The sequence below is a fragment of the Dunckerocampus dactyliophorus genome, chromosome 9, assembly GCF_027744805.1.
Source record: "Dunckerocampus dactyliophorus isolate RoL2022-P2 chromosome 9, RoL_Ddac_1.1, whole genome shotgun sequence".
In the NCBI taxonomy this organism is placed as follows: domain Eukaryota; kingdom Metazoa; phylum Chordata; class Actinopteri; order Syngnathiformes; family Syngnathidae; genus Dunckerocampus; species Dunckerocampus dactyliophorus.
In genome coordinates, this window is record NC_072827.1 from 31,985,895 (window position 1) to 32,011,777 (window position 25,883).

The 25,883-nt window shown below is 44.1% G+C and overlaps 2 protein-coding genes across 3 annotated transcripts in view; both read left to right on the forward strand.

Annotated features, from left to right (window-relative positions):
- Positions 1–69: 69 nt before the first annotated feature.
- Positions 70–12,947, forward strand: trim45 (tripartite motif containing 45). Of its 2 annotated transcripts, none has more exons than XM_054787907.1 (8): positions 70–837; positions 2,171–2,459; positions 2,560–2,690; positions 2,816–3,132; positions 3,203–3,332; positions 3,409–3,523; positions 3,629–3,755; positions 6,861–12,947. In XM_054787907.1, the coding sequence occupies exons 1-8, from the start codon at positions 377–379 to the stop codon at positions 7,013–7,015; spliced, it is 1,725 nt and encodes a 574-aa protein (XP_054643882.1). In that variant the 5' UTR covers positions 70–376; the 3' UTR covers positions 7,016–12,947. The 2 variants fall into 2 exon arrangements, with proteins under 2 accessions (XP_054643882.1, XP_054643881.1); XM_054787906.1 differs by having other exon boundaries at positions 71–837; positions 2,545–2,690; positions 6,861–12,946.
- A 2,511-nt stretch (positions 12,948–15,458) lies between these two features.
- Positions 15,459–25,883, forward strand: part of man1a2 (mannosidase, alpha, class 1A, member 2) — a 118,948-nt gene continuing 108,523 nt past the window's right edge. Inside the window, exons 1-2 of the mRNA XM_054788071.1 lie at positions 15,459–15,959; positions 22,671–23,222. Of these exons, the coding sequence (XP_054644046.1) occupies positions 22,909–23,222 (314 nt within the window). The 5' untranslated portion in view covers positions 15,459–15,959; positions 22,671–22,908. The remainder of the gene's footprint in view (positions 15,960–22,670; positions 23,223–25,883) is intronic.

The window sequence follows — 25,883 nt, forward strand, 5'->3', positions numbered from 1 at the left end:
TGCATTTGCTTGAAGTTAATGCATGAACGTGCCATTAAAAGCTGCAGTTACATTGTGCCATTAGAGGGGGCCAGTGAGAGCTTGTAAATCATGAGGGTCCCTGAAAGTGTTTTAGCACCGCCCCTGCTGGAGCCTGGCTGCCTTCCATTGGCCAGCGGGTGTCGAGGTATCCAATGTCCCATTGGGGGACGTGAACACACCGAGGAAGACATTCCTGAGAGATTTAGCTGGTGAAGTAAAGTTGAGAAAACTATTTCGTTTCTTCTTAAAACTTTGAATGTTAGTGATTTGGGGCGTTGCACAAGTTTACCGTCAACGCTGACTGCTTTTTGGACCAAGTTGGCCCGCATATTTGGGTGGTTTTGTGGCTTGAACAATGTCCGAGGAGAAGCAGCCAAACTCAGTTTCGACTAAGGAACATGACAAAGTGTCAGAGAACCCCAGGGCGGTTTGTAAGGTGTGTAAAAGTTTGTACCGGGAGCCCAGAATCCTGCCATGTTTGCACACCTTCTGCCTGGACTGCATCAGCCAGCTGGAGCCCTTCTCGAGGGGTGCTTCTCGTTGTCGCCGGGACGCCCCGAGTGACGAGGGAGAGGCGGGGAGAGCCGAGGAAGTTCACACTACGGTGCTTTGCCCTGACTGTGACTCCGAGGTGGACCTTCCGCCGTCGGGACCGGCCGGGCTGAGCACAGACCACTTGGCGCTGGACGAGGTCTTCCTGGAGACACTAGTGAGCGACGGCCCACTCGGGTGCGACCTGTGCGGCGAGACAGGAGCCGAGAGCCGCTGTGAAGTCTGCTGCGTCAACTTGTGCGAATTCTGTTATCAAGCGCACAGGTACTCTTCTTCTACGGCTCTTGTACTTCCGCATCTACTTCGTCTACGACTCTCGTACTTCCGCTTTTACGACTTTTACTTCCGCATTCCTCTACAGCGTTTACAGATACTGTATTCTTAAACATAAGTAACAGTATTCTACGTCCTAATCTACTTGTAACTAATTAAAAAATGTGTGCACACGTTTATAATAGTATTTTGAAAACAGGGAGTAGAAATGAAGTCAAGAAAAGCAGTTAGAAAACGGCGACCAGTCCAGCGTGTACTCACCACTGAACTCTATAACTGGAATGGCCCCGATCTCTTGCTGCGCAATGGGGGCTTGAAGCCACAGGAAGTATAGAAGTCGCCATGTTGTTTCACCCAAAACAAGAAAGCCCAACAACTAAGAGGAGTTCGAGATGCCGTCTTGTGCTGCTATTAATTGCACAAATCGTGATACTCGTGAACATCGCGAGAAGGGGCTTACATTTCACAGGTAGGTAAATGCTTATAAATAATAAAAATAGATACTTTAAATCTGTAAGCATCTTTTCATCTAAGTAGTTGTAAATGAGCCCTTATTCTCCTTTAGATTTCCACACTGCAATGCTCAACTTCTAAAGCAATGGGTAGTAAATATGCGGAGAGACAGGTGGATTCCTGCAGCCAGATCGCAACTCTGTTCAAGTCATTTCACCGAGGAGAACTTGGACAGGACCGGCCAGACTGTTAGATTAGGACAAAATGCAGTTCCAACAATATTTGACTTTCCTGATCATCTTCTAAAGGTATGCTAGCATTTAACTTTGATACTACGTAGATCCTTATCATAACAAATACCTTGTGAACACTGAAATTGACTTGTTATGCATTGTAATTTCACACCCTAGAGGTGCAATTAATAGCAGCACAAGACAGCATCTCCAACTCCTCTTAGTTCTGAGGCTTTCTTGTTTTGGGTAAAACAACATGGCGACTTCTATACCTTCGGTGGCGTCAGGCCTCCAATGCGCAGCAAGCGATCGGGGCCATTCCAGTTACAGAGTTCAGTGGGTGTACCCCGCCTGTCTCCCGAAGTCAGCTGGGATAGGCTCCAACATACCCCCGCGACCCTAAAGAGGGAGAGGGAGCGGCATAGAAAATGGATGGATGGAATATCATGAAACAATAACTGGCATGAATGAAAACGTTGTCTAACAATGTACAGTGTGTGTTGTGTTTGCCATTACTTTATGGTTTGTCACAATCTTAGAAACAGAAAAAATGCAGAATTAATCATGAGTGAAAATTGTGATGTTTGTAAATGAGGGTTGTTTGTTCCAGCTGTAGTAACTGCAGTGGTTGTCCACAGGCGTCAGAGGCGCACAGCGTCTCACTCCATTCAGCGTTTGGAGGATCTCAAATCTGGAGGCCGTCTCTGTCGTCCCGTCCTCTGCTCCCTACATCCCGGCCACGAGCTCCGCCTCTTCTGCCAGCCATGTGACCTTCCCGTGTGCCTGGAATGCGCCGCCACGCTGCACAGCGACCACAGCTGCTGCCCCACTCACGAGGTCGTCGAGCGCCACGGAGACCGCATCAGAGCGTTGGTGACCGTCACCCTGCGACCCCACCTGGAGCTTCTGGAGCAGACCCTGCAGAAGGTGAGTCCGGGTATGGTTCTGTTTCTGTCCTCGCTGACAAACCACCTCAATCTTCTTTCTTCTTTATGTTTATTGTGTTCTCGAGGTGGAGCTTTCCCAGGAGGCTTTGCAGGATAGAGTGGAGGCCACGGCCAATGAGGTGAGGGCGTTTGCACGAGGATACGCAGGCGCTGTGGAAGCTCACTGCTTGTCTCTGCTGCGCCGCCTGGAGGAGCTCCGCCTACAACGCAGGTCCCCTACCAGCATCACGACATGATGCATGAAGACATCTCATGATGTTGAATGCAGTTAAAAGGAGCTTGTTGCCAGGTAGAAAATCTCCACCCTGACATCCATCCATTGCTGCCGTGTGACAGGAACCAGCTCCACCTTCAGAGGGCGCAGCTGCAGCAGGCCGTGTGTGACGTGCGCAGCGGCGTGGACTTCGCCGAAAGACTGCTGAGCTGCGGCTCGGACGCGGAGATCCTCAGCGCCAAGTGTGTGACTCTGAGGAGACTGAGCGGCCTGGCAGAGAGAAAGCGACACCCCCACCTGGCGGCGCTCATCCCCGACGACGGCAGCGGCATCCGCTTTGATGCCAGGGAGGCGGCGGGGGAGGTGGGGGGCTTCCCGCTGGTGGGTGTCGTTCACTTTAAGGCAGTGGACCCCAGCAAGTGCATCATAGAAGGAGAAGGTGAGCGCCCATCGAGGGGGACGGTAGGCGGGGTTGTAGCTTTCATTCTACCATCATGATGTGTCCTCAGGCCTCCAGCAGGCCAGTGAGGGCCAGCGGGGTCACTTCACCCTCGTCTGTTGCGACTCTGCTGGGGAGCTGATGGCACGAGGGGGCGATCATGTCGTGGTCAGCATCCTTCACAGGGACAAGAAGAGCTGGTGGGCACATGAATGTCTCAACAACAATCAACCAAAGGCTGGTGTTCTTAAGATGATCTAACTCATCTTCGTCCAGCACGGTGGAGGCCACAGTGGAGGACAACAACGATGGCTCCTACAAAGTTTCCTACACTCCTGAGGAGGCGGGGATGTACTCCGTGTGGGTTTGTGTCAAAGCTGAACACGTGAAGGTACGACATCCACCTGCAGGACGTGAAGTGAAGAACATATATCCTCTCCTGTTAAATATGTTGGAGCGTTGTCTGTCCGTTCATCGACCGGTCTGGTCTTTCCAGGGTTCACCGTTCGTGTTGACTGTCCAGAGGAAGCTGAGGCATCACACGGGCACATTCCACTGCTGCTCCTTCTGCTCCAGCGGAGGAGCCAAGGAGGCTCGCTGTGGCTGTCCAGGAACCATGCCAGGTACGATCAAGCCCTCCTCAACCTGTGCTGCATTGACATACTAAACTTACACTGAGCCTTTGAAAATGTTTTGAAGTTAATGTTGTTGCAACGCTCTTCATGACACATCGTGTACAACACATCTCAGAAAGTAGTGATGGAAATTGACTGAGGTTATTCAAGGCCGCTTGTATTTGTCTTGATGCTTTTGTTGAGGAATATTTCATGTATTTTCTTATTTGTGTGTGCATATGTACAATAGGTTTATATTTATTTGGGTTTGTTTATTACGTCATGGAATTATTTTGCATTTATTGTCATCGTTAATTCTATGTACACATCAATATTTTTATAGAAATAATACAAAATGGCAAAGACAGATTTGATGGTAAAAATGACAAAGAAAATGTGGTGGAATATTTATTGATGCATATTTATTATATAGTGGAATATATGTTTTATTTGTACATATTTTCATATTTACATGTGCATATTTATTTGCTGTTATTATTTTTTTCCTTTTAAGTACTTTTTAGACACACGGTAAAAAGCATATAATAAATAATACATTTAGGCAAATCTACAGATTTTATCATAAAAATGATCAACATTTGACAAAATATTTTTTTCATTTATTATCAATATGTGCTTTTTGTTTGTTTGATTTGTTTTTATTTTTATTATTTCATCTGCATTTGGCAGCAATTGAAAGCACGTGAAATGAACAAAAGGACATACAGTGAAAACGCTGGACAGTAATCCCTCCCTCAAATTTGGCAGCTTTACTCTCATGGTTTTTCAAAATAAAATAATGAATTGATTATTGCTGTTTCATGGTTGAATACGGCCTATTTTTACAACAACAACAAAATTCTACATTCAAATTCTACAAATTCTTTGCCGGAATGAAGCATTTTCAAGCATAAATGTGGTTAATGTCCAAAAATGTAATGTGTAGTATTCTACACCGGTCACTAGGTGTCAGTAATGTTACATTGATGAGACAATAAGCCACCGCAGGAAGTAGGCTGTCCAGAACTCTCCCACGGCCAACGTGTGAGGCTATATTATATTTCATTTTCTCTTATGTCTACTAAATATGCGTGTAAAGGTGACTATAGGGGTGTTATTTCATGTCTAGGGGGCTCTAAAAGGTTGTAAACAGGTTTTCTATACCTAACGTGTTGTTTTCTCTTATTATTTCTACTCTATTGCATAATAGGAGTGTAAAGGTGACTATGGGGGTGTTATTTCATGTCTGGAGGGCTCTAATGTTAATAAGTGTACAGTCAAACCTGTCTTAGCGGCCACCTGTCTATAGCGGCCACTGAAAAATCCCCCGCAGCAAATTTGCATGACCCTGTGTATAGCAGTCACCTGTCCAACGCGGCCAGCGGCCACCCATTTTGTCTCCCTTGGTCAATATCTGACTGCATATACTGTAGCGGCCAAATTACCGACTCAAGTAGAAGCTTCATGCATGAAAAAGTTTTGTTTTTCAATCAATGAAGCCATCGTGTGTAGACTTTAATTACTGAGTCCTAGCTCAGTCACAATCATTCACAAGATCCACACAAACTGTCAGTTGTTCCACATAAAAAAGCCATCTTCTTTTGAGCTTGCTATTTCCTGCTCAAACATGTAACTTTAAGAGCATTTGCACCAAAACATTACCGCAAAGTAGGCTGGGAACAGGACGTGCTCCCAGCGACGCTACAATAAAAAAAAAACATACGCTAGCATGCATGCGGCAGCGGGAGCAAAACTGAGTTGGGTTGTACTTAATTGAAGTATTTTAGAATGTACTCACGTTATTTTTCATCAATCCTCATCCACAAATCCATCAAAGTCCTCATCTTCTGTATTCGACACAAACAAAGCCGTCTTCTTTTCCGTTTGCTACTAGTCTGTTAACTTGTCAGTGTTATTCAGCTCCGGAGCAAAGAAGGAAACTTCTCCTGTTGCTTCTGCCAACTTTATTTATTGAACGCGGCCACCAGACAGCAGCTCAGAACACACACACATCTCTCAGCATCGTCTCTCCTTCCTGCTTGCCCACAAGGCAAAGGTTAAACAAGCCCCATTACATAGCTGTCCAGGCAATGCCTGTAACAAGTGACACCATTTATTTCCTGGTGTGAGACAATGTGCACAATGTGTGTCAATACTGTAATGCCGCTTGTTGTGGGGAAGGAGAGACTCACGTCGGCGATGCACTTTAATGGCTTTATTAACAGCGGAGAACACTGCAGGACTTTACATCCACGCCAACATAAACACACTTCCCAACTCTCTCCAAACTCACAGCTAGCACTGAGCCTAGCTCTCCTGCTCGGGACGCCCACCGTCACTTCCCGTCACTTCCTGATGAACTAAAGCTGTAATGACACTATGCCGTATAAAAAGTAAAATATTAAAAACAAGCGTAAGACATTACTAGCATAGCTTTGTTCTGTGGGTCGTGGATAATAACAAGCCTAGTAGATTCAAGAGTTTTATTGTCATATGCATAGTAAAACAGGCAGTTATACTAAGCAGTGAAATTCTTATTCTGTTCATTCTCCCAAGAAAAGAAAGAAAACACAAGAAAAAGAATAAGAACATCAGTAGTGCTTTTTTTTCTTTTTTTCCTCTACTGGTCAACATTCAAACTGGACACCAACCTGTTTATAGAGGCCACCTGTCTATAGTGGCCACTTTTGCAGACTCCCTCTAGTGGCCGCTATAGACAAGTTTGACTGTATTTAGAAGGTGGTAAACAGGTTTTCTATGTTTTATTTTCTCTTATTATGTCTTGGTAATAGGAGTGTAAAGGTGACTATAGGGGTGTTATTTTTTAAATTTATTTTTATTTTATTATTTATGTGTAGAGGGTTCTCATGTTAAAAAGCGTATTTAGAAGGTCTTGAACAGGTTCTATGCTCAAACTACTGAAATATTCAATTTCTAAATAAGGAATCCTACTTTGCTGATCACGGTCGATTCTGGAACCATTTAACCGCCATAAACGAGGGATCACGGTACTCGTTAAAATGTGGTACATTCTTCATCTATGTAAAGGCAATAAAATGAGACATATAACATTTTCGGACCCCGGGTGACTAATAATGTTTGTGCTGCTTCCAGGAGGATTTCAAGGCTGCGGTCACAGTCACAAGGGTCATCCCGGGAAGCCGCACTGGTCCTGCTGCGGAAGCACCGCCGAGGAGTCCGAGTGTTTGCCTGCCAGCGTCCTGAAAGCCGTCTCTGCCGGCAGCCACGTGAGGACCGTCGAGCTCTGAGAGGTCAAATACTGTAGATGGATGGGGTTTTTTGGGGGCGATGACGGGACCGAAGCTGGAAGCGAGACGAGGCAGTGAGTTTTCACATTGTCAGGTAAAATGTGTCTTGGGAAGTGCCAACAATACCTTCAAAATGAGAGTTGAAGTCCTTGTATGTTTTTTTATGATGAGTAGTCACATTTTAGCAATAAATGGCATAGCAGGTCTATTATTACTCTGTTTAGCACCTAAAGTACCTTTTTATGAATAATTATATGATGTGTATGACGAGTATTGCAACATTTTACCAGTCACAATCCAAAATGAAGGTTGCAGATCATACATGTGTTCATATGTTGACGTATTATGTTGCTTTTGCATCTTTTTGGTGGCGTTCTTTTCGTCTTTACACTGGAACAGATTTCAATATTTTCACTTTTGGATCACAGATGTCCACATTAGAACTATGCAAGTGATTAGGAAGCTCTCATGTGTGGTTCCTGTTGATCTATTTTGTCATCAAATTTTTTATTTTTTTATTTTTATTTTTTTTACAGAACTCATATATTATGTACTGTACATGAAAAACACCATGTTAATCTTAGGCAGGGGTGAGCAAACTGCAGCCCGCGGGCCACCTCAGGCCCGCCAAGCATCTTAATCCGGCCCACGGGGCATTTCCAAGTTTCCTTTTGAACCTTTAACGTGGAAAGCGTGCCAGCAACATGACTTGCAGCGCTATTGTGGCACACTTGAGTCGCCAAAATAGTGAGATACAGCCTGTAGCTTGTCCAGAAAAGCCATCCAAACAACACAACACGCCACACATACATTCTCACTCTCTTGTGGTACTCTTTCTACAACATTTTGCTGTGTTTGTCGCATTTTTGCTTGATTGCAATGTGTTGATGTGGTCGATGGAGAAGTAAGATTCAAGATTCAAGAGTTTTATTGTCACATGCATAGTAAAACTGGTGGTTCTGCTATGCAATGAAATTCTTATTCTGTTCATTCTCCCAAAAAAGAAAGAAAAACAGAAGAAAAAGAATGAGAACATCAGAAACATAAATAACAATAAATTAAGGAACAACAACAGAAAAAACATTAATACAAATAAATAAATAAATAAAGTGCTATGAGTGTGTGCGTGTGTTGCGTGCGGCGTGCGTGAGTGCTTCGTTGAGAAGCCTGATGGCCTGTGGGTAAAAGCTGTTTGCCAGCCTTGTGGTCCTGGACTTCAAACTCCTGTAGCGTCTGCCTGACGGTAGGAGTGTGAATAATGAGTGTTCGTAGGACTCTAGTTTTATAAATGTCTTGCAGTGAGGGGAGGGCTGCCCCAACAATGTTCTGTGAGGTCTTGATCACCCGCTGGAGTGCCTTCTTATCTCGTGTTGTACAGTTACCGTACCAAACAGTGATGGAGGCGGTAAGGACACTTTCCATAGTGCATCTTAGAAGCAACTCAGGATTGTGGTGGACATGCCAAATTTCCTCAGTCTTCTCAGGAAGTACAGTCTCCTTTGGGACTTCTTCATAATTTGTTGGGTGTTGTGAGACCAGGTGAGGTCCTCGCTGATGTGTGTGCCAAGGAACTTGAAGGTTTTCACCCTCTCCACCTCAGTCTCATCAATAAACAGGGGTCTATGCGGCTCCTTTTCCCTTGTTCTTGGGTCAATGATCATCTCTTTAGTCTTATCTGTATTGAGAAGGAAATTGTTATCAAGGAGGAGTTCACAACCTCTTGATGTCCAACGTTTTATTGTCCATAGTTCATATTGTTTTTGCAGCTGGACTACCCAGCATGCCTTGCGGGCATTTTGAAATAACAGTTTTATGTTATGTGTTATGTTTGGCGCTTAGTTGTTGATTTATGTGACGTGTTAACTTGCTGTGGATGTGTTGTGCTTTCGTTTCATTGCACCGTGAGCAAGTATGTCATTGTGGTTGATGCCAACTACATATAGACGGACCCTTCGCCAAATGTTTTAACCTAATGTGGCCCGCGGGTCAAAAAGTTTGCCCACCCTGATCTTAGGTCTTCATTGTTTACTGAACACACGGAACATGACTGCGCTAAAGTCCAGTTACATTTCCAACATCCTACTGTGTTAGTAATCCTATCAAATCACTTTCACTTCTACTCACTACTTCTACTTTTTCCATCACATGACGTCCACACGCTTCTCACGCAAGGCTGTGCAGTTTATTTTTGCACCACCAGATGGCAGAAGAGCTGTATCTATTATTGACACGATCATCCAGATGCAGCTCAGTAAATTGTAATAGTCATGCAGGGTAGGGGACATGTGGGGTGGGTATGCCGGCCATGCAAGCTCTGGGCTGCTTTCAGCTTCCAGGGATTGTGTAGAGATGCTTGCAACGTGGGGCTGTGCTTGACCATGCTGCAGCATGAGGTGATGCCTGTGGATGAATGATACAACTGTGGGGCCCCCAGGCCCTCGTCAGTATCTCTGTGGATTCACAATGCCATGGATACTGGAAACGCACCTGTGTTGTGGATGGAGTGGTCCATGGTAGCAGGGTTATGCTGTGGGCAGGCACGTATGGTATGGACTACAACCAGGGATATCCCCATCCACATTTCTGGCTTCTGATCCGATTTAGATTTTTTTTATAGCCTCGCCGAGGTGATCCCGTACCAATCCTTTTTTTCATTTTTTTATCATAAGCTTTTGTTCCAAACAGGAATTTGTGGAGTCGGTACACTATCCCTGAGTATGACAATCCATCCATCCATCCATCCATCCATCCATCCATTTTCCTCCGCTGATCTGGGTCCAGGTAGCGGGGGCAGCCTGGGCAACCTGGTCTTCGACGGCCAAATCTTGTTGTTAGGACATGGTGGGACACGGACACAGTCAGTGCATTCCTGATGCAAAGTTGTAGTTGTAGACCAAAGGTTCTAATAACGGCAATGCAGTGAGGTGGATTAGGAACATGCTGTGCTGGAGGAAGTCATGTGTTTGCATCATGAGTAGCTTTGCATGCGCTTAGAAGACGGAGACAAAGTGGGAGCAAAGACCACATAATCGCTTAGCAAACATGCCATGCGGGCTGCGGCAGCGCCTCGCTCCATTGTTTCCTTACGGATCACTATTTGGCAGCTAATGACATGCAGGGTAAATACTGAGGACAAGGACGAGTGTCCTCCCTCGTGTTAACAAGAAGCTCGTACGTAAGACCAGGGGTTTCATATTACAACTTCAAATGTATTTCTTTCATATTTGAACTCTGTGTTCCTAATAAGACATTATTTTTCCTCATAATATTGTGATTTTATTCATGTATCTTTTTCTTGTTGAAATACAACTTTTTATTTTTATTTTTTTACTTTCTTTTTTTTTTTTCATTCTTTAACTTTATACTTTATCAACGACATCTGTTTTTTCCAGTTCCGCCGCTGTTGTTTTCTAACTATTTCTTCTTTTCATAATTAGGACTTTATATTCCCATAATTTCCACAACCTAATTTTCCAAAAACTCCAAGCTTGTTTTTCATAATAATACGACTTGAAAAAAACATCTTTCTTTAATATTTCAACTTTATGCTGCTAAAATGATGTTACCGTAAAATTATGACTAGATTACAACTTCTGTTTTTTTGCAAATTTGCTGTTGTTTTTTGTTTTTTTTTTACTTTTCTTGTTAAAGTATATTTTTACATTGTGCTGCTGGCCAATGAAAAACCTGCAGCAGGCCGCATCTTGGACACTCCCGAGTGAGCTAAATGTATTATTCATGTGGTACATACTTACGCTACATCAGCCAAGACAACTAAATAGGAAGGATAATAAAGAACCCAAGGTTGGGGACGTATGGAAAACCTGATTCAGCTGGTGTTCACTGTTGGTAGACGACCACAGTGTATCCCTCCAGCACTCTTCTGACTGTTTATGAGGCTGGAAACCTTGCATCTCCTCAGTCCAAACCCGCCAACAGCGGAACCACACAAAAATGGTACAATTTGTACTAAAAAAATAAGCAAAACAAAATAAAAGCACTTCTTGGGAGATTTCACCTCAGGGAGCAAGTGTGTTTTACTTTTTATTTGGATTTTTCTTTTTTTTGCAACACCACTGCAGTACTAGTGAAGGCAATGTGGCAAACTGTAATGATACCCACAGAGCAGCGAATGGCTTTGATTGCGACATCGTGTCTATAAGAGGCGGCTGGATGACAGTATTGCTAGGGTGTCCATGACGCGGACAGGGGGGGCCATTAAATAAAACTTAACTGAGATGAATTGAGATCTATCAGTGTGGAAAAGGTTAGAAAGCCATTTGTAACGCTTTGGGACTCCAGCCAACCACAGTGAGAGCCATTATCCACAAATGGCCAAAACATGGAAGAGTGGTGAACCTTCCCAGGAGTGGCCGGCCAACCAAAATGACCCCAAGAGCGCAGCAACGACTCATCTGAGAGGTCACAAAAGACCCCACAGCAACATCCAAAGAACTGTGGGCCTCACTTGCCTCAGTTAAGGTCAGTGTTCATGACTCCACCATAAGAAAGACACTGGGCAAAAACAGACTGCATGGCAGAGTTCCAAGACCAAAACCACTGCTGAACAAAAACAACATTAAGGCTCGAAAAGATCTTGATGTTCGCCAACACCTTTGGGAAAATACTCGGAGGTTTGATGAGACAAAAGCTGAACTTTTTTTGCATTATCCCTAGTTAAAAGTAATGCTGCATTTCAGAAAAAGAGCATCATACTAACAGTAAAATATGGTGGTGGTAGTGTGATGGTTTTGCTGCTTGAGGACCTGGAAGACTTGCTGTGATAAATGGAAGCATGAATTCTGCTGAAGGAGAATGTCCAGCCATCTGTTGGTGACCTCAAGCTGAAAGCAACTTGGGTTCTAACTGCGTTTATTTTGTGTGAGAAATCGGATGAAAGGGGTTTGGCAGCTGTCCGGAAGTCCTCGGGAGAGCTTGGTAGTGTGGCCAATCACAGCGGAGTGGGCTCAGGGGGAGGAGTAACTGGAGGAGGGCCGGGGGTGGAGTAAATTACACAGGCCATTTGGGCAGGAGGCGGGAAACATTGCAAGAAGAGGTGCAGAGTGTGGAAGATGTAGAAAGCATAGTAAAATAGTATAATGGGTCCCCTTTCATAATAAAAACTTGCATTTCAAAACTGCGTTTTGTGTTCAATTGTTTTGACTGATGCGACTTATCGTCTGGAAAAGACGGTACTTTTTACGCCGGCCGCCCTTCCTGGCGCAACCCTCCCATTTATCCGGGCTCAGGACCAGCGCTAGACGTGGCAGCGTGTCCCGGCTGCTGGGAATGTGCCGGTGCCGTGGCAGCAGCGTGCATCACTACACCACCAGAGCAAAGGGTGAGTCCATTTGACTTTAAACAGCAATTAACTTCTTTTTCCAATTGCGTGACAGATAAGATTGTTCAGATGTGACTTCAATGGTGCTATGATGTCCACAGTTTGACCCTGGAACAGATGAATTCACTTACAAATGTGAGGTGTACTTTTGTACAGTAGTGTGGCCTCTTGCAGTAAGTGACTCTCCAGGTGTTTGTGCTCTTAGTGCACAGACACTTAATAGCTTTTCCATCCTAACGTGCACTTAGATGGAAGCGTTGGCCTGTGTGTTTATACCGCTACTTCTCTCGGGGTGGACTCCAACCCTGCTTGTCCTTGTGTGGCCGTGACTGTTGACCTGGCATGTTGAGGTTTGAGACAAATTACAGCCTTCACTCTCGCAGACGGCCCGCACTGAGGCTGCTCTGGAAAGCTGTCGAGAGACGAGACGCCACCAAATAAGAGAGGCTTTCTCTGGCATGTGCACTTATATGATGAAGTGTATCCTTGCTGCCAACACACCTCCTGTTGCCCGTGATAAAGCTGATAAGAACGCACAGAGGAGCGTGATGTGTACAACTCTGACATGCTGCATTTGCAACGCTTGCTTGGGAAATGGAGACTTGTCTCTTGTTTCACCATTTGTGGTAAAGCTGTCACGTTCGTTTGTGTGTTGTGTCAGTGTTCTTTATTCAAAATGACAACTGTTCTTGTAAAATGACCTTTTTTAACGTAAAATTCTGACTATTTTCCAGTAAAATTACAGTACAGCTAAACACGCCGTCACACCTTTTTTCTGGCATAATTACCGCTTTTTCTTGTGTAGTTACAACTTTATAGACGAAGACTCTGCACAGGGTGGTGAAAGCGGGTCAAAAGGTTGCGGGAGTCGGCCTGCTCACCAGCACGACCATCTCCGCTCACAGCTGCTATGACAATAAAGAATCCTTCAGTCCTCAGTCTTGTCAAATTTGGACTGTTGTGGTTTCATTGCTTTTCAAGATGCACACACGTTACAGTTCACAATTCCACATGTCCAGAAAGGAGTAGGGAGGCAGGTCGTTGTGTGCACTCTTTGATATTATATGGATTATTCCGGTGTTTGGGATATTGACAATTAAACTATATGTTGTATGTGTAAAAAAAACCCTTTGATTGTCTATAAGACAGGAACGCTATGTACAGACCCTTTCCAAAAAATTAGAATGTCATGGAAAAGTTGTTTAATTTCCATAATTCCATTCAAAAAGTAAAACTTTCATAGATTATCGATTCAGGGCCCACAATTTAAACAATTTCAAGTGTTTATTTATTTTTACGTAATTTGGGCTTCCAGCTCATAAAACCCACGAAAACAGGAATTCAAAAAATTAGAATACTGTGAAGAAATCACCATTTACTTCTCAGTTTTTGCAGGAAAAAAAGAAAGAAATTAGGATCACAGCAAATCAAGCAAAATATGGTACTTTCAAAAGAATATGTCAATCTTCAATACTTGGTTGGGAATCCCTTTGCCTTAATCACTGCCTCGATGCCACGTGGCATTGAAGCAATCAGCCTGTGGCATTGCCTGGGAGTTATGGAAGCCCAGATTTCCTTGATGCTTGCTGTCAGCTCTTCTTTGTTGTTGGGTCTGGTGCCCCTCATTTTCCTCTTGAGAATACCCCATAGATTCTCAATGGGGTTTAGGTCCGGTGAGTTGGCTGGCCAGTCAAGCACTGTGATGGCATGGGCATCAAACCAGGTTTTGGTGCCTTTGGCGGTATGGGCAGGGGCCAGGTCCTGCTGGAAGATGAAATCTGCATCTCCATACAGATCCTCAGCAGAAGGAATCATGAAGTCCTCTAAAACATTCTGGTAGACTGTTGCGGTGACCTTGGATTTAAGAAAGCAGAGTTTACCAACACCTGCACCGGACATTGCACCCCAAATCATGACGGACTGTGGATATTTCACACTGGACCTCAGGCAGCTTGGGTTCTGTTCCTCACCCGTCTTCCTCCAAACCCTTGGACCTTGATTCCCAAATGAAAGGCACACTTTACTTTCATCGGAAAAGAGGACCTTGGACCACTGGCCAACAGTCCAGTCCTTCTTCTCCTTGGCCCAGTGGAGACGCTTCCTACGTTGGCTCAGGTTCAGAAGTGGCTTGACCCGAGGAACCCGACAGTGGTAGCCCATCTCCCGGATGCGTCTGAATGTGGTGGTTTTTGAAGCTGTGACTCCCGCCTCATTCCACTCTTTCTGGATCTCTGCCAGATTCTTGAATCTTCCCTGTTTGATAATCCGCTGAAGCCCACGGTCATCTCTTTTGCCGGTGCATCTTCTCCTGCCACATTTTGCTCTTCCTCTAGACTTTCCATTGATATGCTTGGACACAGCACTCTGTGAACAACCAGCCTCCTTAGCTATGAACTTTTGTGGCTTACCCATCCTATGGAGGGTATCAATGATGGTCTTCTGGCCAGTTGTCATGTCTGCAGTCTTCCCCATATTGAACCCAACTGAGACAATTGAACCAAACTGAAGCAATTTAATGACACCTGGGGAAGCCTGTGCAGGTGATTTGAGTTTAGTAGATGATTAGTGTGTGACACTCAGTTTAAAACATTCATGCCCTGCAAAATTTAGGCTGATTTCTTCACAGTATTCTAATTTTTTGATAATAACATTTAATGACCTTTCGTGGGTTTAATGAGCTGGAAGCCCAAATTATGTAAAAATAAACAAATAAATACTTGAAATTGTTTAAATTGTGGGCCCTGAATCTATAATCTATGAAAGTTTAACTTTTTAAATGGAATTATGGAAATTAAACAACTTTTCCATGACATTCTAATTTTTTGGAAAGGGTCTGTACATGTCATTTAAAATGTGCTCCTTCCAATTCGAAGGAGGGAACGAGGTACAATTATACGAACGCACCCACAAAAGTATGCATTCATTGCTCAACTGTAGAGTTTACATAAACATATTATACCGTTAAAAAATCTGTTTCGGTCTAAAGCCTGTTTGGATGCAGTAGTGTGGAATGATTGTGTCATGTTTTTGTTTTTTACGTCTATTTTGCGTATTGGAATTGACTCGGTGTCCCTGACGAGGCTAGGCTCAGCCCACCCAGTGGCTGACGTTGAGCAGCGGCTGGGTAGCTTTAGTCTATCAGTCCGCGGCTGGGATCCTACAGTAACCGCTTCGTCGCCCCATCTTTCTTGAGCTAAATGACGCGGACGTGGCTCCAAAAAGCCACAGGAGTCAGCCATTGTTGACTGTTCTGTATTAATCAAGAAGAAAAACCGTGTAGGATGTGGGCACCTGGTACTGCTTCGGGAACCGAGACACAGGTGGATTTCCCCCCAAGAATAGCGATGGTGATGCGGCACGGCAGCGCCTAAAGACCGCCTCCGTCGGCGGAGCACCATCATTGGTAGACAAGTGTTAGCATTAGCAGGCTAGTATTAGCAGCCTAGCAGTAGCAGCTAACGGAACCAGCCCATCAGTCCATGGTGGCTCTTTTAGACGTCACCTTTGCTTTCTCCTCTCGCGACGAAGATGTCCTACAGCTAAACTTCCTTGTGGATATACAATTTCCTCCTCACGCCATGTTCCCCATCGAGTATCAACGCGGTAAGTGGGTTCTTTTTCCAGCCAACGAGTGGTTGTCTCTGGCTAGCGGGCTAACTTGCTAGCATCCGCCATCCGCTAAACACCAGAATGACAGAATTAACTTGTTGTGTTGAGACGTCGTGCAAGCACAAACATTGGATGGCAGTCATTTCACCACATTCTTCTGCATTGAATTGCATGACGTGTTTCGACGCGTGCGTGCGTGCGTGTTGTCCTGTCAACGCCGTCTTAAAAGTGACATGATGATGACTATGTCCATCCTTCATCCATCCAGCGGACATTCTTGCTTTGCATGCACCGTCACGATGTTTACGAGCTCTCAAGCTACGCCCCAATGATTCCACATTTCTACATTCTGGAAATGTTCGCACCCTTTTACCCCCTCCCACATTTCTAGGACTAAATTGTCTTTCCAGACGAATGTTTGCTGCAAGCCCAAAATGATGCCAATGCAGTAAATAAGATGTGCATTCCACCGACCAAAACTTTAGGTACACCTAATGCACGGAACGGAACGAAAAACCCGCAATGACGAGTATAAAAGCACATTCAAACTTTTAAGACAAATCTGTCCCAAAGGCTGTCTTTTCATAATTCCTGATGGCAAAGGCAAAAAAGCTTTCTGTCTTGGTGACACAATTATTGAAGCGCAAACGTCTTTGCTTTTTCAGTCTACCGCTTGACTTTTGATGTCCAAGTAACCATCAGGATTTTTTAAGAAACGTAAAATCACCGTCTTCCTGCATCCAATCTTGCCTCCTGTTAACGTCATCCGTATATAGCTGATAAAATATAACCACGGCTTACAAAAATCATTACTAAACTCTAAAAATGTCAGCCAAAAACATCCAATAATATACAGTATGTCATGTCATCCAAAAATAGCTAATGAAATATAACCATGTCGTACAAAATAACAAAAAACTAATGTCATACAAAAATAGCTAAAAACATCTAATTTTGTCATAGAAAAACACCTAAAAAAATCTAATGTCAAAATAACAAAAATATATTTATATGTATCATAAAAAAATATTATCTTCCAAAAGCCTAACAGCATCTTCCAAAAATCACAAAATATCTAATAAAGTCATCCAAAAAGAGGTAAAAATATCCAATTCTGTCATCCAAAAACAACAACTATCCATGTTCTTCGGCTTCGTCCAGCTCCTCCTGGCAGATCCCGAGGTGTTGAGAGACATAGTCTCTCCAACGTGCCCCGGGTCTTCCCCGAGACCTCCTACCGGTCGGACATGCCCTGAACACCTCCCCAGGGAGGTGCCGGGAGGCATCCTGACCAGATGCCCGATCCACCTCATCTCTCATAACAGTGCTTCTCACCTTATCTCTAAGGGAGAGCCCAGCCACCCTATGCAGGAAACTCATTTCGGTTGCTTGTACCCGCCATCTTGTCCTTTCGGTCACTACCCAAAGCTCATGACCAGTGTTAAGTACAAGTACAGAAATGACAAACAAAATCTAATCATGCCATCTATAGCCTAGGTCACACGGGCTCCTACGGCCGGTCTATGTGCAAAAAACTGTTGGCAGAGGTTCTTTGTCATGTCAAACAAACTCTATTGCTGCTTACTTTTTTTTCTGGTTGCAAAACAAACTTTCGCACTTTGTACGTCGTCCCTACGGCCAACGTGTGTCTTTTGTACGTTTTGCAGGTGTCAGGGCAAAATGTTAACGTTTCCGTATGTCACACCTGCGGACTGTATGTGTGTCGTGCACCACACGCACAACCCACGTACGTAAATAGCGCAGCCAACGCACGTTCAGATATTGCTTACGTGCTCCATGCGTGTCGAGTAAGTCGGTTGCGCGTGCATCGCTTGTTCTTTCCTCGGTTTGCAATGTCTCTATATTTGATTCCTGTTGCAGTGCATTTTGTTATTTACGTGACCAGATGTAATGTGCACACCTGAGGCACATCTGCGCATGTGCTGCATGAGGTCACGGTTGGTGAATAAATACCATCTACATGCTGGCGAAGCCTTTTAATAAGCTTCAGTAAGGGAAAGAACACCCAATATAGTACGCTTATTAACTCGTAAACCCAAACGCCCGATCCCAAGGACGTATTTTACATTTTTTTGCATGAGAGGCAAAAAGAGATGATGACGCAACAGCACACTAAAAGATGTCACTTTTAGAGCAGTTTTAAGCCACAAAAACGGCCACAAGGTGGCAGAAGTGCATTAGATAAGAGCTAAAAACACACTCGACAGGAAGGAGGAAGTGAGAGAGCGTGGAGGAGTGTAGCGTGCAGAAGGTTACGCATTGTAGGGACATTTTAACACATGCACACGTGTGCACACACAGTTTCACTCCAAATGTGAAAACTGTAAATAGTTGATGGTGTTATATTTGTAAATACAGTCAAACTTGTCTATAGCGGCTACTAGAGGGAGTCTGCAAAAGTGTCCGCCTTCGACAGGTGGCCTCTATAGACAGGTTGGCGTCCAGTTTGAATGTTGACCAGTAGAGGAAAAAAAAGGGAAAATAATAATAATAATAATAATAATGTTGACCAGTAGAGGGCGCTGCAGACTGCGGATAAAAGTTGTACAGCACTACTAGGCTTGTTATTATCATGGTTCATGGTTCATGGTTTTAATCCTGAACATGCATATGAGTCAAATAGTAGCACATCACAAAGTACAATTCACAATTTTGCATGTCCAAAAAGGAGTAGGAAGAAGCAAAGCTTATTTAATCCTACCCCTCATCAGTTTCACATCAGTTGCAATACATTTATTCACCTCTTGTTCTTCCAAGTGTACTTTGTAGGTCTACATGACAATGTAGTGCAATCATAGCCAAGGTTTTTACTTACTAAAAGAAAGCTAGAGGCTTAATAACAACTGATAGAATATATCCACCACCCACAGAACAAAGCTGTGCTAGTAATGTCTTACGCTTGTTTTTATATTTTACTTTTTATACGGCAGAGTGTCATTACAGCTTTAGTTCATCAGGAAGTGACGGTGGGCGTCCCGAGCAGGAGAGCTAGGCTGAGTGCTAGCTGTGAGTTTGGAGAGAGTTGGGAAGTGTGTTTATGTTGGCGTGGATATAAAGTCCTGCAGTGTTCTCCGCTGTTAATAAAGCCATTAAAGTGCATCGGCGACGTGAGTCTCTCCTTCCCCACAACAAGCGGCATTACAGTATTGACACACATTGTGCACATTGTCTCACACCAGGAAATAAACGGTGTCACTTGTTACAGGCATTGGCTGGACAGCTATGTAGTGGGGCTTGTTTAACCTTTGCCTTGTGGGCAAGCAGGAAGGAGAGACGATGCTGAGAGATGTGTGTGTGTTCTGAGCTGCTGTCTGGTGGCCGCGTTCAATAAATAAAGTTGGCAGAAGCAACAGGAGAAGTTTCCTTCTTTGCTTCGGAGCTGAATAACACTGACAAGTTAACAGACTAGTAGCAAACGGAAAAGAAGACGGCTTTGTTTGTGTCGAATACAGAAGATGAGGACTTTGATGGATTTGTGGATGAGGATTGATGAAAAATAACGTGAGTACATTCTAAAATACTTCAATTAAGTACAACCCAACTCAGTTTTGCTCCCGCTGCCGCATGCATGCTAGCGTATGTTTTTTTTTTATTGTAGCGTCGCTGGGAGCACGTCCTGTTCCCAGCCTACTTTGCGGTAATGTTTTGGTGCAAATGCTCTTAAAGTTACATGTTTGACCAGGAAATAGCAAGCTCAAAAGAAGACGGCTTTTTCATGTGGAACAACTGACAGTTTGTGTGGATCTTGTGAATGATTGTGACTGAGCTAGGACTCAGTAATTAAAGTCTACACACGAAGGCTTCATTGATTGAAAAACAAAACTTTTTCATGCATGAAGCTTCTACTTGAGTCGGTAATTTGGCCGCTACAGTATATGCAGTCAGATATTGACCAAGGGAGACAAAATGGGTGGCCGCTGGCCGCGTTGGACAGGTGACTGCTATACACAGGGTCATGCAAATTTGCTGCGGGGGATTTTTCAGTGGCTGCTATAGGCAGGTGGCCGTTCTATAAAGGTGGCCGCTAAGACAGGTTTGACTGTAGTTAGTTATTTTGATGTAAAACAACCCCTTTTTGTGTTTATGTTGGTATAGTTGTTTAGATATTTGAGCTGTCACAAAAGCAACAAACATTAGTGTCAAAGTGAAAGTTATGCTTGAAATGGATCGTTTCACAAAAGCTGCTTTTCTTGTTGGGAACTGATATTTTTTTTAAACTTACCTATGTTTGATTTTGAAATTTGAATTATGAGACCCAAAATAACAAAAAAATGTGTCATAGAAAATAACAAAAAAATGTCATTATGTCAGACAAAGTACCTTTTTAAAAAATCTAATGATGCAGTCTAAAAATAACAAAAAACCCCATCTGATTATGACATACAAAAATAACTAAAAAAAGATCTAATTATGTCATGTCAAAATCAGAAAAACAATCTAATCATGTCATACTAAAATTAACTTGATTTATTCATCTCGTCACCCTCGTGGTCTTCTAAGAAATGTCTGAGTGTCCAACCCCGTTGTAAGAAGAACTTTACATGTGTCGTTCAACACAGCTTTACAGAGCCTAAGGGTTATGGCATAAAAAGACCCCAGAAATGTCAATTCTGACATGAGCTGATCCTAGACCCAAATGAAGGTCCTGACTAATGCTGATCACCATGACAGATCATCTCGGAGAGAAGGACTTCATAACCATTGAGCTTGAGGTTGTGCTGTGGTGTGTGTGTCATGATGGCCTTCAGCAGGAGCAGCATGTCCACACAGCAAACACGTCTTATCATTGCATAAGCCACTCATCAGTACAGACTGGAAGGCAGTGCTGCCTGATGTTGATGCGCAGTGTACAGTGGATGCTGTGTGGCATGAAGCTGTCACCCGTTTGCGTTATCATTCGGGATCAGGTTTTGTTGCTTACACGAGAAAGTCCGCCACCGTCGACGACCACCAGGAAAATATTTGTATGAACATGATCGGCAGCAGGGTGATACGTGGAAGCTGATGAAAATGACATTTATGATTTATAAACCGGTGCAGGTCGCTAGTCTCTAAATGCTAAGGGGTGTGAGGGCGACGCTGACAAGGACAAAGGCGTAAACGTAAGAGGAATATCAAGTTAAAAACTCAGGCTGTCAGTCAATTAAAATATTGAATCTCAATTAATCACACTTTGTCCATAGTTTAAGGGATGGTTTGGATTTTTGGACATGAATTTGTATAACGTTCCCATCAGCATTGTAGTTCATTAACAGTGACTTACCCCGCATTTGGTCCCGTGAGCCCAGTTCTGGTCGGATTTCAGCGATGACAAAAGTAGTTCCGGTGAGTTAAAGGGGACCTATTATGCTTTTCCTCTTTTCTGACCTATAAATGTTGTTACAATGTTGTATTCTCATGTTAAACGATGCCAACGCGTCAGATAATGAGGTTTGTGTATTTGGAAGTGAGACCTGAGAGCAGTTTCAGACGGCTGTGTTTTACAGAGGTTTTTTTAACACCGACTTCCATTGACTTCAGTGCAACCCGGACTTCCTTATATGGGCATGCCCAGCTCCCTCGCTCTGCTTTGCTCTGTTCACGGTGTTATCACGTTGAGCAATGGCTCCCAGGAAGTGTTTGTGGGGGTGTGCCTAGAGAGGCGAGCATCAGGCAGAAATAATTTGAGTTGCTGATTCCAGGCCAACAAGAGAAAAATATGCTCATCTGTCAACGGCACTTCACACGGGACTGTGTTGTGAACATGGGCCAATACGACGCTGGACTATTGGCCAAACTGTTGTTGACGGTTGCTGATGTTACTCGGTGGTGTTGAAGAGTCAGAAGAGCAAGCTGTAAGTAACCATTTATCAGTGTCCTAGCTGTGTGTACATAATCGGACAAAAAGGGCTCGGCAGCTGTCCCAAAGTCCTCTGGAGTGTGACCGATCACAGTGGAGTGGGCTTGGTAGGGGGCACACCTGGAGGAGGGCCGGGGGTGGAGTAAGTTACACAGATGGGAGGCAGGAAACACTGCAGGAAGAGGTGCAGAGGATAGTCCACAACTCAATACAGAGGCCCGAAAATTAGTATAATAAGTCCCCTTTAAGTAAAGCATTTGGCTTCTTAAAACAATATGCGTTCCAAAGAGTCCAGCATATGCATGACAAAAACTTGGAAGCCAAAGATGAGGATCAGGACATTCCTACTTCGTATTATTGTCATGTTTTATTCTGGTAAAATGGTCATGACATATTAATGCAATATCACCTTTCCTGTAAAATTATAACTTAAATCTTATCACAAAATTAACATTTTTTCTTTGTAATATCATATTTTTATTGTAAAAGTCTGCTTTTTTTTATAATGTTGCAACTCTATTATGTAATGTCTTTTTTTTTACATTAATATATATTTTTTAAAATGACTTTTTAGTCTTGTAAAATGGTGACTGTTATAAAATGACATGTTTTTTCCTCCTAACTTTATTTTTTGTAAAAGTAAAATTACCAAAAAAAAAACAAAATTGAAACTTTTTCTAATATGACAACTTCCCATTTTTCTCACAGTGCCATTGTTTTTAGGACTGTTTTGTGTATGAAATGGATATAAAATGACAGCCTTATTCTCTTTCTTGCTGTTGTCACGGCGGCTTTCATTCTGTTTGTGAAAGCTAACTTGTGTTTGTGTTGTTTTCTTCCTGCAGGACGGTCATGACTCCTCCCATGTTCACCAGCCGCTCCTCCACTGAGGGTCCTCTGCCTCTTTTGCGTTTCTGTCTCCTCGTCACAAGCATGAGATAATAAAGCCCTCCAGCTCTTGCACGTCGCCACAAACGACGCCCGCGGTCCTTGCGAAGACGCCGCCCCCCCACACCTATCCATCCCCGCACCCGCTATCCCCCGTCATTGCCGCCTCGCTGACCCGCCCCTAGCAGCCTCACCATGACCACGCCGGCGCTCCTGCCGCTGTCGGGCCGCAGGATACCCACGCTGTCGCCGGGCGCCTCCTCCTTCCCGCACCACCGAGCCACCTTGAGGCTCTCAGAGAAGTTCATCCTCCTGCTCATCCTCAGTGCCTTCATTACGCTGTGCTTCGGCGCCTTCTTCTTCCTGCCCGACAACTCCAAACACAAGCGCTTCGACCTGGGCTTGGAGGACGTGCTCATCCCTCACATCGACTCGCCCAAGGAGGGCAAGCACGTCTCGGGGCAGGTGGTCATACACGGGCAGGGAGGACACGATGAGCACAGGCACAGGTAACCAACCTCGTCTTCTGTTGTTTTTAGCCAAGACGTATAACACAACACACCTCGTAAGCTGACACGGGTGTGGCGCCGTTTATTTAGCTGTCCTGCAGGACAATACCTTCCTTTGTGGAGCTCGGCTACCTCCAAGTGGAACCACACTCTTTTTATTTTTTTTTTCTTTACTGGGTGCAACAGTATTGCATCGTGTATTGGGACGTGCCCATTCCTGCAATAGTTCTAGTCAAAGATCATCAATGTGACAGGAGCGCTCTGCTGTTGAAGGACCTACCGCAAAAAAAACAATTGTCAAAGATCCCCTACATGACAGGAGCTTCCTGCACAAACACTAATCAGAGATCCTCTGTATGACTGACTGCCTCCTGCCCAAAAAAATATTAGTCAAAGATTCTCTATATGACAGGAGGGCTATGCTGTTTTTTATGGACTTCTTGCAGAAAAACACTTGTGAAAGACCCTCTGTGCGACAGGAAAGCTCTGCTATTTTTAAGGATCTACTGCTAAAAATGCTAGTCAAAGATCAGCTACAATATATGACGGGAGCCTCCTGCAAAAAAATTTTAGCCAAAGTTTCTCTACATGACAGGAGTTTTTGAGGACCTATTGCAAACATGCTAGGCTAAGATCCTAAAAATGACAGGAGCGCTGTGCTGTTTTTTAAGAACGTCCTGTAAAAAAAAAGCTAGTCATAGATCCTCTATTTGACAGGAGCGTCCTGCAAAAGACACTCGTCAAAGATCTTCTCTATGACAGAGTGCTATGCAGCATGTACTGCAAAAAATGCTAGTCAAAGATCGTCCATATGACAGGAATGTGCTGCTGTGTTTAAGAAGCTCCTACAAAAAAAAAAAAGAATCCCTCGTCAAGAGATCCTGTATGTGACAAGAGGGCTGTGCTGTGTTTAAGGACCTATTGCAAAAAAGCCTGTATATGACAGGAGCCTCCTGCAAAAAAAAAAACAGTAGCCAAAGATCCTCTATATGACTGCAGGGCTGTGCTTTGTTTAAGGACCTCCTGCAAAAACGCTAGTCCAAAGAAGGGGTTTCTATTTTGTCTGCTACTCCTGAGGACCGTGAGGACAACGAGGCATTTAAAGACCCTCCGGAACTCCAACCCTGTCATAATGATTTAACCTTTATATTAATTTGCCCACAGAACACCCCGTGGAGAATCAGTACTGTGTTGGCAATTTCACACCACACTGCTAATAGTGCAGTACGGTCTTTGTGAGAGGGAAGGTCGTTATTGAATTCAACACACAATACTCGCAGCTTTTCCAATCACCTTTTTTTAAGATAACAATTTCCCCCCCACAGGAGGTAATAGAAATAATACTGTCCTTTTCAGTTGAGTATAAAGGCATCATAGCTCCGGCTAAATAATGTGACACTGTATCAGTCAGTTCATGCCGCCGTTTACTTTTCTTGTCGTGAGGAAGGCCATTAGCAAAAGCGTTAGGTGTTTTTACCGGGTACGTGTAGACGTGCTCGCTGACTCCGTCCTTACTCAACTCTGTGTTTGCGTTTGAGATGGTAGAACAGATTTGTCGTGTTCCTACCTTCTGCTGTCACCATTGCTTTGCAAACGTTGCATATTATGGTCTCTTGCTCCACTTCTGCTCTATCGAAACCAAACCACTTCCATATCACAGCGATACCTCCCCGTTTAGCAGCAATTTATTTGTCTATAGTCTCTGCTTCTCCTCCACCTTCAGCCATGCTCATCTTTTCCCTTTTGTTGGCTCTGCTGTTTTTTTCTCCACCACTGCTGGACCATGCTGCGGTACTATACTTTCTTTGTTTATTTATACCGGTATAAGTCAATTTCTTATCATTCGAAGAATTTATATCGGTGTATATGCCAACATTTCGCCCAACCCTAAAGTAATTCGGACACATCCCAGCAGCCGGTGTGCCGCTACAGAGGTCAGGAGAACCGGAGTATAGAGTGGCAGACACCTGGTGTGTCTGGGCCGGCCCAGCAAGATGCACTGTCTTCAGGTACACGCTCTGAGCCGCCAGTGTGGCGCCATGTGTTTGTCACGTCGTGTGTATCGCTCTACAACTCTGATATAAACAACCTAACCTTACAAGCTAAACAAGCGGCCCACAATGTTTTGTGCTCTCATGTGCAAGTCTCGCAATATTTCATCTTGGCCGCGTGGTCCAAGTTGGCGGTGTAAACAAACCGGACACTAAACAAGCGGGCGAACGCAAGCCAAGGCAAAATTTTAGCAAAGATTTTGGTTGTTAACCGGGGCGGACGTTAACCGAGGTACGACTGCATATTGTTTTACAAAGTCACAGCTTACCATGGTGTAAAAAGATGCAGTTTCTTTCACCGTTTCTCTCGTCCTCTTCTCTGCTGCAGCGGAGTGAGTGCGAGAGGCGGAGTTACATCTCGCTGGTATGTGTGTTTGTGTGTGAGGGGCAGGGCTGTGGGCACAGAGACACATGGGAACGGAGCGACAGACTCTGCGTGCAGCAAAAAAAAGTTAATATAACGGTTACATATTCACTGACGCTGATTAATCGGTGATATGTCATAATCAGCCCTGATTAGTCGGCGGGCTCTAATCTCTATAAGCACTCGGTATTTTCTGAAAAGTAGTGATTTATTTCAAAGCAGACTTCCACATGTGTAACAGTAGTC